This window comes from Malania oleifera, chromosome 5, assembly GCF_029873635.1.
Source record: "Malania oleifera isolate guangnan ecotype guangnan chromosome 5, ASM2987363v1, whole genome shotgun sequence".
Classification (NCBI taxonomy): Eukaryota; Viridiplantae; Streptophyta; class Magnoliopsida; order Santalales; family Ximeniaceae; genus Malania; species Malania oleifera.
In genome coordinates, this window is record NC_080421.1 from 3,155,937 (window position 1) to 3,169,805 (window position 13,869).

Here is a 13,869-nt window from a genome sequence, read left to right on the forward strand (position 1 = left end):
CACCAAAAAATATCTGCCTTAAGAGAATTTTTCCACCCTTTGTATTTTGAAGCTTAGGATACCTATTTGGGACTCACCAAAAGTTTACACACGGCAACCTTCAAGAGCAGAAATCACGCCTTAGCCACCATTTGTACCAAAGTATTTAAATTAATTATCACTCTAAGAACTTATAGTAAATATTAATTTCTCAAGCCTCCTAGAGAACTTGAAAATTTGTAATATTGAACACCCATACCACTATTTACAAGGACTGTCCACCTACTTGCTGTCTCAATACAACATCCTGGGGCACTTGCCAAGAAAGTAGAGAAATCAGGTAACTTACAAATTCTGCACCAAAATTTTGGGCAATCATTAAATCTATTGATAATTAACAATCAATAGATCCACTCCACTTAAATTTGCAAAAAACTGTCTTCAAAGAGTCTCAGCGAGCTGCTTCAACACAATTTAATATACAAACCTTACTACACAATTCCCCCCCTTTTTTTTTTCTGGCTTCTTGTATCATTTGTTGCTACCCTCATCAATCTGGGAGCCCTCAATGTATGATGGGTTCCCAACTTCCTGTGTAGTATCACTAAAACTGGTCACAAGGTCATTGTACATTTTCAGAGAAGCCTTGGAGAAATCTGTTAAGGACTCAAAAATCATAGAGAATCCCATCTGAAATCCATCCAGCATGACCCTCTGTGTTTCTTGTGTGCAATTGTGGTGTTTTGCTTTTTCTGCATCTAGCTTCATCGTGAAAACATCCAACAGGTCTTTCTTCTCTGTCAAGTAATCTGGGGCATCTGTGTCCAACTTTGGTTTTGAGATACTGGATTCAAGAACCTTTTTCTCAGCCTTCTGGAACCCTAGAATTCTTCGATCAAGTTCTTTCGCTAGAGTGTCAACTTTCCTCTTCTGCTGCTGTTCCTCTCCTTGGTGAAGCCACAAGGCTCTCACATCCTTTGCAAAGCTTTTCATGGCACAGGCAACTGTCTTCTCTGGCAACTTCTCCAAAGAGGCTAGCCAGTCATGGCATATTACAAGCAACAGTGGCCCATTGGCTCGATATGATACAGCCTCGCTCCTGCCTCTCGAGTAGGATTCAACTTCTGGAACTACAAACTTGGACAGCCATCCATAGATTGCTTCAATATATGCCTTTTGTGCAGCAGTGTATTCTGTAAAGCAGGCATGCCAATTCTGAAGCTCAGCTTCAAGTTGAAGTGTTGCAAGTCGGTGAGAATCATTGCAAAATTTTCCAGAGGTGGGACAGGCAAAGGCATTCACTTCAGCTAGAATTCTGCTCTGGGTTTCATGGGATTCCAGCATAATTTTCCAGGTTCTCATTAGGCTGCACAACAGAAGGAAAAATTGAATCAGAGGAAACTGACAGCTGAAACTTAAATTCCAATGCACTAGATATCTTTGTTTATGTGATGCTTCCTAACCCTTGCAGCAGCTCAACAATTTGTGGTTGCAGTTCTTCATCCCTTAGTTTCTCAATTCTTTTTGAGATTGACTCGGCGCTTCTAATTGTGACCAAGATTCTAGCATGTAAATCTTTTACTGCGGCTCTGGTTTTGTCCATGTTGAGTACATCTCCTCTGACATCCTGGTTTCTCAGTTGTGAGCACCTCCTCTCATAGATTTTCCGCATGCTATCTCCAGCCTGATGGTGAAATAAGCTAACATGTCAAATACAGAAAAAAAATACTAATAAATAATCTTCTTGATTTTGCATTTTAGATTACGTAGTGCAACAATCTGAACTAAAATGGAGATAATGATTATGACTTCACAATCTAGCATTCTGGAAAATAAACCATGCATATTATAGCTTCAGCAAGAGGCAGAGGACCACAATCTCAGCTTAATAGAATCACCTAAAGGAAGGTAAAGAAATTTTAACTCCTTATAAACTGGGAGATCTAAAGGAGATGTGCTACTGGATTTGAAGGAGAAAAAGAAAAACCCAGCAGCCAGTCCTGCTGCACTACCCGTTGTTCTGGGAAAACCCTTGTAGCCTCCATTTGTCAAGGAGCAAGAGATGGTCAAGATTAGACATGACATGTTTTGAATTTTAGACTGATTTCTGTTCCCTCCCACTCCCTTCTCTCCTTCATCCTCCCTTGTTCTTCCTTTTTCCCTTTATCCTATTTTCCTCTCTCCCTTTCTCCTCTTTTCCTACATCAGTTTGGTGCCAGAGCCACTTTGATTCATATCTACAATCTTCCACAGTACACTCTTCCGCAAACCAGAACAAAGTTACATGCACTTCCATTGCTGATTTTGCTGCCAAAAGTGTTACAGTCACAAGTTACACAGAGCAATCAAGGAAAATTGCAAAATCAGGATACTGTTCATCATCCTGCAAGTTTACCAGAAAATTACAGTTGTGCTGCTAATTTTCGAATGTCAATTTCACAAACATTGTTGTAGCACTCCCACCACCATCAACAACAAAGACCTCTAAAAAAGCCCCTCTGCCAAAATCAACGTATTATTCATCTCCTAGGTATGTTGCTCAGGAGGATGGTAAGGCATGTCGATTGTATAAGACCGTTTATGGTCTTAAGAGCAGTCTCCTCAAGCTTGGTTTGACAAATTTTGTGAGATGGCCTCTACATTTGGTTTCATTCAGTGTTACTCTCATCATTCAATCTTTATTTTCCAAAACAAGATAAGTGTGGTGCTTCTAGTAGTTTATGTTGATGACATCATCATCACTAGAAGTGACCAGAGCAGGATTGTGGATGTCAAGCAGTGACTTCAAGAAAAAGATCAGATCAAGGACTGGGTACTCTCAGTTACTTTTTTCTTGATATTGAGATTGTATGGTGAAACAAGGGGTTAAATCTATCTCAATGAAAATATACCTTGGACTTGCTATTGCTAAGCGAGATTGCTAAATGAGATTGGTACGTTGGGAGCTAAACCAATTGATACTATGTGGATCCCAGTGTGAAGTTACCTAGGGATATTGGATTGGTCCTTGAAGATAAACATTGATATAGGCAATTGGTTGACAAGTGGATCCACCTGACTATCACTAGACTTGGCATTTCCATTGTAGTCAGGGTGGTGAGTCAGTTTATGGAAAATTCCAACAACCATACTAGGATGTTTGTAAGATTCTAAGGTATCTCAAAGCTTTCCAAGTTGAGGTTTGATATATAAATATAATAGAAACTATGAGATCATGGGATACTCTAATGCAGATTGGATTGGCTTAGTTGATGATTGAAGGCCTATTATTGGATAAAGTACACTTGCGAGAGGTAAGCTTGTTAATTCTTGTAGCAAGAAACAAACTACTATAGCTAGATCTAGTGCTAAAGTAGAATATTAAATCAAGGCTCATGTTACGAGTGAGCTTATGTAGTTGAAGTCTCTTATGTCAGAGATAGGATTCTTGTTCAAGAAGCCTATGTATATGTTGTGTGATAATCAAGCTGCCATTTATATTGGAAGCAACTCAGTGTTTCATGAGAGGACAAAGCAGGTTGAAGTTTGCTGTTATTTTGTGAAAGATATTCTGTTGAAAAAAAGAAGGTAGTAAGAACTCCATTTGTGAAATCTATGGATCAATTAGGTGATGTTTTCAATTAGGTTTTATTTAAGCCTGTCTTGTCTAGTGGTAACAAGCTGGGGTTAGATGAATATTTATACACCTCCAGCTTAGGGGGGAGTTTTTGAAGAGATAGGCATTTTCAGTAATTATGTGGTGCGAGTAAGGACATTTTTTATTTTAAGATTTTTTTTATTATTAATATATTGGGCAGACTTGGTGCTGATCACTCACCAGAAACTGCCGCCTCCTTCTTTCTCTTGCTTTCTTCTTCTTTTCTCCTCTTTCTTCTTTTCTTTTCTTCTTCTTGCCTCCATCTCTAACTTTACAACAAGATATATCTTAAAATCATAATATACTCCACATTCTTACATATAGCAATTAGTTTTGCCTGTTAGGCAATTTTCTTTTAAAGTCTCTGATTATTTTCTTAAATTTAGAGAGACCTTAGACCTCATGTGTTGGTGTATCCTTAGCAAGAAGCTATAATGGTGATTCTGTTCAAGAAAGGATTTTGTGATGAAATTGAAATTCATATTATTTTGCAAAGCCTAATCATCCCACTATTTGTTTGCGGTTGACCACATGGCTTTGGAAGTTGTGAGATATCTCTGGCTGACAACCACAACAATACTTCTATGTTAAAGAGTTTCATTAGCCTAGAACAATTTCTAGGGGGTCAAGAGGTAGCCGGTAGCCCCACCCAAGTTGTTAAACTCAAATTGTTGAGGATAAACATTTAAATATTAGTAGTGCTGCAATCAGTGTGATGCTTCTAGGCCTGAGATGGACCCTAACTTGTCAACAAACTTGGTTGTAGAGACTTGCACCATACTTCGAGATGAGTCACGAACTACTAGGACATTATGTTTTTCAATGACCCGACTCTCCAACCTCAATTTTCCATTTCTAACCCAAAGACTAAGCAACAATTAGTTGACAAACATGGATCTGATTGTTGAAAATCCCCTCAAGGTGATATCTCCTCCATCTAGTGAATATGTGTAACGCCCCAACCTGGGTCTGCCAAGGAGCATTGCGTCTCTTCTCCTCCACCTGAACCAGACAACAGGGGGGCGGGCCTTATCGGACTAATGACTGGCCCTACAGACCAACACGTGTCATTTTTAGTGTGTTTTGTCTTCACTCACACATTTCCTAAGAAAACTTCCCAAAATGTCACCCATCCCTAGATTACTCCAAGTCAAGCACGCTTAACTATGGAATTCTTATAAGAAGGCTCTCGAAAAGAAAGGTACAGCTTATTGATATGAGTAGTAACATCTAATCCTTTAACTCTTTCATTCACGAGGTATCACATTCTCCCCCACTTATAAAACGTAACGTTCTCGTTGCGAACCCACATTTCCAAACTCAGGCAATGTGAATCTCATCACACTTTCGACTGGGTGTTGGCTCTGATACCATTCTGTAATACTCCAACCTGGGTTTGTTAGGGAGCACTGCGTCTTTCCTCCTCCACCTAGCCTAGACAACAAGGGGGCGGGCCTTATCGGACTAATGACTGGCCCCATAGACCAACACGTGTTATTTTCAGTATGTTTTGTCTTCACTCACACACTTCTTGAGAAAACTTCCCAAAAGGTCACCCATCCCAAGATTACTCCAAGTCAAGCACGCTTAACAGTAGAGTTCTTACGGGAAGACTCCCGAAAAGAAAGGTATACCTTGTTGATATGGGTAGTAACATCTAATCCTTTAAGTTTTTCATCCACGGGGTATCACAATATGTGCCTTCGTTAACCAAATCTAGTGAAATATTTTGCAACATTCTAGAATATGGGCTGAAGCATACCTACTTGAATTGCCAATTAATGTGGATAATAAATTGATTTCTTGTTTGGAGGACATATTTTATTGGAAGACATCAGAGCCTTCTATGCTACTTGCGATTGGAGGAGCATTTAAAAACTCTCTCAACGTGATTGATGATGCAATGCATTTCATGACACCTCTTATTTTCCTAATTGACTTTGTTCTTGCTCATGGAGTTAATGCGCGTGATTGCAGAACTCAAGATTGAGTTTTCTCTAGCAAGAATAGTTTGACTAAGGACCACCTATAGAACTTCAGATGCTTACATTATAGCTATAACTTCATAAATTAGTTTAGTTTGAACTTCTTTTTTTTTTTGTTATTTAGAAGTTTAGTTAATTTAGGGCACCTTGTGTATTTTAAGCATTCATTTTAGTTGTAACATTGGGTGAAACAAAGTATCAAGATTGAAATAGAAAGCTGACTAAAAGAAGAGAAGTAAATTGCATTATTCAATCTAAACCAATTACAAATGAATGCTCTGTATTTATACAAAGTTGAATGTAACTAACACTAACTAACTTTGTTATAAACCAATGAAAAATATCCACATGTTTAATCTATATTATATCAATCTATAATAGTCTCCCTCAAGATGATGTGTATATATTATGCATATTCATCTTAGACAACAGAATATCAAATGGCTTAGAACCGAGCGACTTTGTCATTAAGTCTGCTACTTGATGAGAAAAATTAACATGAAGAACAGTTAATGATCCTTCTTGAATTTTCTCTCGCACTAAGTGGCAATCTATTTCGATGTGTTTGGTGTGTTCATGATAAACTTGGTTAGCTACTATGTGAATTGCCGCCTTATTATCACAGAACAATGCTGGTTGACTATGTGGCTGATGCAAATCATTAAGTAATGCTTTAATCCATGTAATCTCGCATAGACAAATCTGCTTGAACCAAAACTGATAAATCTTTTTGCAATTCATAGATTCTTGGACTATTACCTTGAGTAAATCGATTCTTTAAATCTAGCCACATATCTCTCGCTGTTTTTGCACATATTATGCTACAACCAATCTCCTTCGAAACAGAGTTGATCAACCAAGAAGACACTATATTGTTGCATCTTTCCCATAATTCATACGAATCATCTGTGAAGCTCGATTGAGAAATTGATCCATCCACAAATCTAATTTTGTTCTTTGCTTTGAACGCCATAATCATGGACCTGCTCCATGTGTGATAATTGTCCCCGGTGAGGATATTTGACACCAGAACTATTCCTGGCGAATCACCATTTTGGAGGTGATAGCAGCTTGGAATATTATCCATGCTGGATGTAGAAACGGAAGCTTAAGTATTTCTCTCTGATACCATGAAACAGAGTATCAAGATTGAAACATAAAGCAGACTAAAAGAAGAGAAGTAAATCGCATTATTCAATCTAAACCAATTACAAATGAATGCTCTGTATTTATACAGAGTTGAATGTAACTAACACTAACTAACTTCGTTATAAACCAATGAAAAATATCCACATGTTTAATCTATATTATATCAATCTATAATATTGGGTGCATTAAATATTTTTTTTGTCTTACAGGTAATCTTCTTTATCTCTCTATCTCCTCTTCTTCTTTCTTCTTCCTTCTTCCCTTCTCTTTTCCTTTCTCTCCCTTAATTCTCTCTGTTCTATTCCTGTTGCTGCTCTCTCTAGTTGTTCCATTTTCACCTCAGATACTTCTCTCTCAACCATCAATCTAGAGCAAAGACATCCAAAAAATAATTAAAGAACACTTTGACAACAACCCCTCCGGCCTCCGCCCCCTTTTACATCCTCTCGATTAGCATTCACGCAATGAGATAACATTCTCATACTCGGGATGAATAACAATATAGAGCATGGACCAAGCAGGAACCATTAAGGGAGAAATAAGCTCATCATCAGTCAAAAAAATCTAATAATGAGCATGAGTGTGTTCTGTTCTGTCCAACCATATATAAAAAACTGTAGCAAAATCAGCAAAGTTACTGTTATGTGGCACAAGCAAATTATAAACCAGCCGTGGTTTATCCTCTGTTTGGTTTCTTCTATCAGATAAAAGCATCCAAAAAGTTGCAAAAATATTGGTCTAATAGCAAAAAAATTAAAATAAAATTGCAAAGAACAAGATGGGTGAGACAAGTTTTGAGCAGTAATAATTTACCTTAACCTCTTCGTATAGCTTCTTCTCCCATGCATATAACCTTCCGAGCGTTAGCGAATGGCTTCCAGAAACCATTCCCCCATGATCATCAAAGATATCATTCTTGTATTCTTTCCATGCTGAATTTTTAGAACCGGTTGCTACAAGACTCTTGCAGGATGAAGACCGAGATGAAGTGGACCGGTGCCAAGTGATAGCTTGAATGAGTTTTGTCGAATTCTCTGCATCAAAATGGGTCAAGTGAAGAAGAAATATGTTACTGCAGTGGAAATTGACAGTAATGAAGGCAACTCAGACTGAAGTTCTCAAATTACATGGTGGGAAAAACTAAAATACATGAAAGAAAAGTTGAAATTAAGAGAGGAAAGATTCGTAGGATAATTTCCCAATATAATAAAAACACCACAAAAAGAGAATCTAGCACCCACATGTGAAAAGGGATACCATGAAGGTTCACACATTTACTAGAACCTCTATATTTTATAACAAGCCTTACTTGAAGTTGGCAAGGAAAACATATTGAACAAATAATACAGAAGAGGCCCACAAACCAACCATGGAAGGTGCTCAAAAAGAAACCAGTGAATTTTCATCTCTCTCTCTGCATCATTATATACAAACCAACAAAGTTTAGGCTAGATTACACGAAAGTAACAGAAAAGTATCAACTTTCCCAAAGAAAGATAAGAGCATAAGCTTCACCCTATTGTCCCTTTCTAAAAGATGAGGAAAAAGCATGCCAGTAGTAATGGAACAACTTCAGGGACCACTTGTAGTTACAAGCCAAATAAAAGGCAAAGGAGTTGAATGAAGTTTTTACACATCAATCTCCTTGTTAGTTCATTAAAGCCCAGAAATCCAATATTTTTGGCTCAATCTGCCCAATATTTTTGGCTCAATCTGCATAATTAGATTATAAAAGCTGACAGGAATGAAAATTATTCAAACTAAGAGGGGTAAAGGATAAGCACCACCACCACCATACCAGACCTTAGGAGTGGCATAATGGACCCAAAAAGAAAAAGACAATAATATTGATGCGAAATAACAGTGTAAGATCAACTCAGGAATTGGACTGCAACTCTGCTATAAGATCAACTTATGCAGAGCAAACACAGAAATGTTAAATGCTAAAGAAACTCAATAACAAAGCAAAGTAGCCACCTTTAATTTCCCCGAGACCAGACTGCAGATGAACTCTATTGGCCTCCAGCATCCTGGAGACATCTTTGCCAGAATCATAAGCCCTGATGAAATGGTACTCAATATCCTTCAAAGCTTCTAGCATTTCCCTCCCGGTCGCCGGATTATGGATAACTATTGGGCCTCTCTGCTCCCCCTGGCTCACATTAGCACCATCCATTACCACCCTCACAACTTCAACCCTACTCTCCTCACACTCTTCACTGCCATTCTCTTCAACAGCCGCCACCTTTTCTTCCTCTCTTCTATCTCCTTCCTCCTCCAGGTCTGGAATACCTTCCTCTTCTCTCACTGCCCTTAAATTATCATCATCAGAACAAGGGCTATACCTGTACCCATTTATCACCTCCGGCCTAACCCCATCAAAGGGGTTGAAGAAGTCCCACCCAAAATCTCTCCCTGGCGAATGCATTGGTGGTGGCATTTGCATATAGAAATACCCACAAACCTGTTCTTGTTTTGTGTCTCTTGTTTCTTCTTTTCCCTTTTCTTCATCTTCTTCTTCTTCTTCTTCTTCTTCTTCTTTGGACGAGGATGTTGAAGAATCAGGTGACGGGCAAGCAATGGTCTCTTGGGTGGACTCTGACGGCCTCTGCTGGAGGAACAATGGGTTGGTGGAGATGGTATTTTCAGGAGGGGGAGGAGAAGCAGGGCAAGGGGGTGGGAAGGTGATGAGAAACGGGCAAGAAGGAGAGGAGTGACGAGCTACAAAAAGCCTAATGGCTGCTGCAACTGCGTAAAGAGCCAGACAGTACCTAGAATGCGCCTCTGCGAGAACAAATCTTCTCTCAACCGCTAACTTCAGCTGGCGTTTTCTTTCCCTACAGATGAAGACTACTTCTTCCTCCTCTAACTTAGAGGCCACACAGCCCATCTCTTCTCTTTTCGTCTCGTTGAAGTTGCAGCAGGCAATTGTTTCCTGCTTCAGTATGTGATGGGGCTGCTTTTAGGAAATGGGTCGAGAAGAAAGCACAGGAAAGTTCGTTGTTTTTGTGGAATCTGGTGTTTTTTTTGTTTGTTTCTTTTATTCTTGTCTTTTGGAGAAAAGGAGGTAAGGTTCTGCCAAAATGGAGGTTTTGTTCATTCTTTCTTGGAGATTTTTGACTAGGGTTTTAGAGGAGGAAATCTTTGCTTTTTGGGGAAGTTCCAGAGCAACCCATTTCATCTTTTGATAAATGGGAATGAGTTCCTACTGGAAATGTAGCTTATGAAGAAGCTTTTTTAGAGAAACCCATCTCATGTATTGGTTTTGTAAAACACAAACATGGATTCTACGAAAAAGAAAAAGGTAATGGTGCTGGTCCTGGAACTATGATATAAAGAAGAAAGAAGGGCTTGGAGTGAAGCAGCTTCTAAAGGGTTAGCACAAGACCACACAACAGAGTGCTCTGAGAATGGAGACATAAAAGTTTCCTTTAATTCTGCTAAACAGCATTGGCAGAGGAGATGTTCCTGGCGATTTTTAACTTTCCCTCCCTACAAACAGCAATTTAATTTTCAGGACGAGAGAGAGAGGGAGAGAGATAGAGAGAAGCAGAGAAGGCGGGCACTGGGTAGACTAGAGAGTGGCAAGGAGGTAGGGGCTCGAGAGAGAACTTAAAAATGGATTTTCTTATCTTGTGTTCGATAACTGCTGCTAACCAATCCACATTCCACTCTGCTAAAATTTGACAATGAACCTTCCGTTCCACTAAACTTAGCAGTTAGCAAAGATTTGAGAGAGAGAGAGAGAGAGAGAGAGAGGAGAGAGAGACAGAGAGAGAGGAATGGAATACAGACAGGCAAACTCGTGAATAAAGAGGAGTCAAACGGAGTTAAATAATTTATTGACATGAGATGCTGACGAGAGTAGTGATAGAGCGAGAGTGTGTTTCCGGTACCTTGTCTTGTTTTTGGTGTCCTTTGTTGTTTATTGTTCAAAAACCAGTAGTACTCTTTCTTTAATCATCTCGTGAGAAAACAATTCAGCATCCTTAATAAAATTAAGTCTGTGTTTGGATGCACGATTTTTAATTTTAAATTTAAATTTAAGTAAATTTAAATAAATTTCAATATAAATTTTGTATTACATCTTATTCAAATCTAATATAATTCTAAATTAAATATAATATTAAATATAGGTTAGATTAAAAGTATAAAGATAAGTATATCAGACAATTTAAATACCTAAATTGACAGATTGTTTTAGTTTAATAATTGTTTTTACTTTAATCATCCCTATGTTGTTTTTCCCTTACTAAAATACTTGACTGATGTCATGTTTGTTACTTTTTTTCTTCTCTCTCTCTCCCCGGAAGGAAACAACAAAAGGAAAAGAGTATTTTACCCCCAGGGTGTGGTTCAGGTGGTAGTGTGGGCTGTGGGAGTGCCTCTCATGAGGTCAGGTGTTCAAACCCTCCTGAGCTCATTTCCGCCCCTGAACTCCTGAATTTACCCTCCCTTTGGAGTTGTAGAGTCAACTTCAAGGGACGCAAAATTAGTTACATGAACCGTAAAACGGACACGTGGATACCCGGTGCGTAATCCAAAAAAAAAAAAGGAAAAGAGTATTTTTTATTTTTTTTTTAAGGTGGGTTTGAGCTCAATAGTTTGCCCCCTTAGCTGTGATTTGGGAGATTGTGGGTTGCACTTAAGTGTGGGTTGGAATGAGACATTGGACTCTTTACCGACGAGAGTTTAAAGAAAAAAGAATACTTTTTTTTCTTTGCAAGTGTGGCTTATAGAGTGGTTGGACCACACCACAGCTACCCTATCCAAAATTCGCTTATGGATTTGAATTTACACCGGTATGGACAAAACACATTGAAACTGTATTGATTTTCTCATAGATTCTCACAAAATTAATTTGAGCCCTAAAATTCATATTCTCAAATACTATTCTGATCTCCGATTTCAACTCTAAAGTCTCCCTTTCATGAACCTTGTTAGGAAGTCAAATAATAAATTAAAAGAGTTAAGTTCAAGACCAAAAGAATACTATTTTGATTGACAGGCTTCAACCATTGACATTGCAAAATATAAAATTTACTAACTTTCGTTAAAAATTTTAAGTTTACCTAAAATTTTAAGATTTTCACAAACCTTTTCTTAAGATTTGTTAAAAAAATACAAATTTTCTCTTGTATTTTGTGAAAACACGAATCTTTTGAAAGGTGCAAGTGTCGTTAAAATCAAATAACAATGAGGTTTATGATACTTTAAAAATCTCAGAGGAAATATCTTCTGCTCTTTAATTTTTTTTTTATTTTTTTTTTTTGAGTAATCTCTTGGTTTGGTTTGGGATGGTGCTCCAACACAAATAGCTCCCAAAAGGGTAACCTTAATCCCAAAGCTCTCTTAATATCATTCTCCATCTGGGGATTTGGACACCCACCTCTTGTCAGAAAGGGTGAGCACATGGCAGCTCGGCTGAAGGCATGGTTCAACTTTTCATCCTTGAAAATAATAAAGAAGTAAATAGATAATTACACCAAGAACAAGTTTGAATGAGGGAACAACTGATATTTTTCTTATCAAATAGTTGGATCACAAGAAAAATTTTGCTTGTGATACTTTAAAAAATATTCTTACAATTTAATAATATTAAATTGATCTTGAACCAATGTAATGAATGAAAAATATTTCTCAAAGTATTAACATGAACATTGAAACATATCAAATTTGCTTATTATAAATTTCAAACGTTTCCCAAAAAGATGTAAATTTCTATTAATATTTGATTTCATAGATACTATTTTTTTATAAAAATGAATTTTAAAAAATTTTACTAAGCCACTTGATGGTAAATGAACAGAAGAAGTACAAATATATATATTTTTTTAAATTAAAACTTAAAAAAGATTAATTTGATTTTTAAAAGTTTAGTAGAATTTTTTTTGTTGGGTTAACTATTTTAAAAAAGATTTATAAGGAATAAAGTCAGATAGTGTCATTGTCCCAATAGGGACAACTCCATTATTGAAGAATGGCATTTTAGGAGGAAGGAAGGAAGCAAGCAAGCTTTGTTTGGGACGGCAATAGACTTCGCCACTGAAAGGACCTCTGGTTTTCGATCAATGATTATTATAAATGAACCAGGTGCTGCCAATGCCATTGAGAAGTGGGCATTCAACTCAAAGCACGTTGACCTGACCTCTGGCAGGTCTCATTAACTTTAGCTGCACCGGCAAATAAATGCCACCAGTTCATGAGTTTTTTCCCATTTTAACTTTTTTTTAAAAAAATATATTAAATAATATCTCATTCTGGGAAGTATTTTCCAGAATGATCCTAACGTAATCTCGCTACTCCAAGTAGCGATATTTTTCCACGTGTCAACTGGAGAAATATTTTTTAAAAAACAAATCTCGCTACTTGAAATAGTGATATTTTACCAAATCTCGCTACTCCAAGTAGCGAGATTTTCCACGTGTCAATTTAAGAATTAGTTTTGTAAAAAAATATTATTTAATATCTATATTTTAAAAAATGATAAATAAGGAAAAAACTCGGTTCTTTGTGCTGTGGTGTTTTTTGGTTCGTTAAATGGATCGTCTCGGGTGGACAGCCCCAAAAATGATAAATAAAGATGTAGTCATCGATTCTCCCGAGAGGCCGCAATTACTGCGAGCAAGCGTATTAATGACGAAAGATGCATTTTTTATACTAATACTTGTACTTGCTCCGCTATTCAGCCCAAGCCTGGCTGAGGAAGAGTTACGAGGCGTAAAACAAAAAAAATATGCGGATTGGCCCATGCATACTATATTAAATATAATGATTCCATCATTCACGACAAGATCAATAATAAGATAAATAAGAAATCAAAAGAAAAAAAGTAAGGCCATTCCATTTCCCATTTCAACAGAAGACCCATACCCAAGTTCCATAGCTTCGGGTCCGCTCTCCCGATCATGATTTTCTTACCCCCAGAGGGAAAGGTCCTTCCCCTTTAGGCCGATTGTGGGCGAGGAGGGATTCGAACCCCCGACACCATGGTTCGTAGCCACCGTGGAGTAGCGAGATTTTCCACGTGTCAATTTAAGAATTAGTTTTGTAAAAAAAATATTATTTAATATCTATATTTTAAAAAATGATAAATAAGGAAAAAACTCGGTTCCTTGT

The 13,869-nt window shown here is 37.5% G+C and overlaps 1 protein-coding gene across 1 annotated transcript; it reads right to left on the bottom strand.

Moving 5' to 3' along the window:
- Positions 1-178: 178 nt before the first annotated feature.
- Positions 179-10,449, bottom strand: LOC131156619 (protein ALTERED PHOSPHATE STARVATION RESPONSE 1-like). Its single transcript, XM_058110446.1, has 4 exons — positions 8,728-10,449; positions 7,564-7,784; positions 1,443-1,663; positions 179-1,345 (listed from the first exon to the last, which is right to left on the bottom strand). Exons 1-4 carry the CDS (start codon positions 9,638-9,640, stop codon positions 511-513), a joined length of 2,190 nt encoding a protein of 729 aa, XP_057966429.1. The 5' UTR covers positions 9,641-10,449; the 3' UTR covers positions 179-510.
- Between the last annotated feature and the right edge of the window lie 3,420 nt (positions 10,450-13,869).

Coding starts and splice junctions, on each gene's coding strand:
- LOC131156619 (XM_058110446.1), bottom strand. CDS start 9,640: ATGGGCTGTGTGGCCTCTAAGTTAGAGGAGGAAGAAGTAGTCTTCATC. Junction 1,664..7,563: donor AGCTATACGAAGAGGTTAAG/GTAAATTATTAC, acceptor TTTCACCATCAG/GCTGGAGATAGCATGCGGAA. Junction 1,346..1,442: donor ATTGTTGAGCTGCTGCAAGG/GTTAGGAAGCAT, acceptor TCTGTTGTGCAG/CCTAATGAGAACCTGGAAAA.